This window comes from Dermatophagoides pteronyssinus, unplaced genomic scaffold (genome assembly GCF_027571235.1).
Source record: "Dermatophagoides pteronyssinus isolate colony J.1.1.1.1 unplaced genomic scaffold, Derpt_VIB-CSIC_2022.12 sq0170, whole genome shotgun sequence".
In the NCBI taxonomy this organism is placed as follows: domain Eukaryota; kingdom Metazoa; phylum Arthropoda; class Arachnida; order Sarcoptiformes; family Pyroglyphidae; genus Dermatophagoides; species Dermatophagoides pteronyssinus.
Window position 1 is genome coordinate 1 of NW_027461630.1, and position 1,574 is coordinate 1,574.

The window sequence follows — 1,574 nt, forward strand, 5'->3', positions numbered from 1 at the left end:
TTACAATTAATCAGTGGAATTTGTAACAAAATAATCTCATCGTTTTTATTTTTTGGGGAATGATTTTCCATTTTTTAGGTATCACAATTAATCAGTCTAATTTGTAACAGAATAATCATACAAAAAGAATTCTAAAATTGATGCATGACATAAACAAGTTTCATTTCATCATCACCCTGACAACGTGCTCACACTGCAAAGTCAAGTTCACAATTGACAACTTTCCTGTTTAGCATGCTCTTTTCAACGCAAGTTGCTTGAGCTTTTGGCGTTGCTCATAAACGGCGTTCAAAATTCCAGAAACAATTTCACATAAATTCAACATTATCATCCTTCGGAATACATTATGTTCCATTTAGTTGTAAGGAGTTTCTCAAATGCAAACTGTAAATCAGAATGCGCGAATGATTTTTTCATTAAAAAAATTCAGAAACACATGAAAAATTTCTTTATTTCATCATCATTTTATGTTCAAATTAGAAAATCACAAAGTTTTGCGAATATTATTTACATCTATTTATATCAATCATTTTAAATCACATTTATAAATGTTTCCTTCGATAATGACATTGCATAGCATCTTTACGTTTAAATCTGGTTTTACACACTGAACATTTGAAAGGACGTCTGTCTGAATGTGATAGATGATGACGTTCCAAAAGATAATTTCTTTTAAATCTGGCCCCACATGTATCACACTGAAATGGTCGTTCTTTGGAAGTTTCATCATCGTCACCATCATCATCAGTTTCTGCTTTCGAACGAACAGATGATTCCAATTGGGATTGCAACGAAGCGATCTTTTGCATCAATTCATTGTTTTTCTCATCTTTGATGGTATTCAATCTTTGAACAGAATCTAATTTTGCTTTCAGCGTTCTTTGCAATTTCGAAAGTTGTTCATTTTTTTCCAATGTCTCCGCTTTCGAACGAACAGATGATTCCAATTGGGATTGCAATGAAGCAATCTGCTGCATTAATTCATGGTTTTTCTCATCTTTGATGGCATCCAATCTTCGCACACTCCAAAGTTGTTCATTTTTTTCCGATATTTTGGATTTTAAACGAAGAGATTCTTGTCGATTGGCTTTATTTTGCGATTCCAAAGTGAATATTCTTGATTCAAGCGTAATGATTTTACTTTGCAATATAAAGACATTTCTCTCTTCCAATATTTCAGCAGATGGCAAATGCTCATTTTGATTGGAATCTAAATTTGGTGGAGAAAATGATAAGACAAAATGTCATTCTATCAATAAATTCGAAATGTTACCTTTATTTTCTATTTTGAATGAATCTTTCAATTGTTGAATTTTTTGTCGATGATCTTTGCCAAAAAGTAATTCGGCCATTGTTACATTTGGATTGGCATTTTCATCATTTGAATTGCCAAACGATGATTGTTGTTGACCAGCCATTTGTGCAGGGTGGTATGTTGAGCAAAAACGATTTCAATATCAAGTGTGGCACAAAATAAACACTAATACCACATGCGAAAACGATGACATCAATCAGATCAATGATCATGCTTTACATAACCTTCTCTCTATTTATACCCAAGTTCAGATCGATTG

At 32.5% G+C, this 1,574-nt stretch overlaps 1 protein-coding gene across 1 annotated transcript; it reads right to left on the bottom strand.

The window, feature by feature from the left end:
• Positions 1 to 425: 425 nt before the first annotated feature.
• LOC113796967 (uncharacterized) lies at positions 426 to 1,545 on the bottom strand. The gene is made up of 2 exons (XM_027347268.2): positions 1,274 to 1,545; positions 426 to 1,210 (listed from the first exon to the last, which is right to left on the bottom strand). The coding sequence occupies exons 1-2, from the start codon at positions 1,416 to 1,418 to the stop codon at positions 543 to 545; spliced, it is 813 nt and encodes a 270-aa protein (XP_027203069.2). The 5' UTR covers positions 1,419 to 1,545; the 3' UTR covers positions 426 to 542.
• Positions 1,546 to 1,574: the final 29 nt, after the last annotated feature.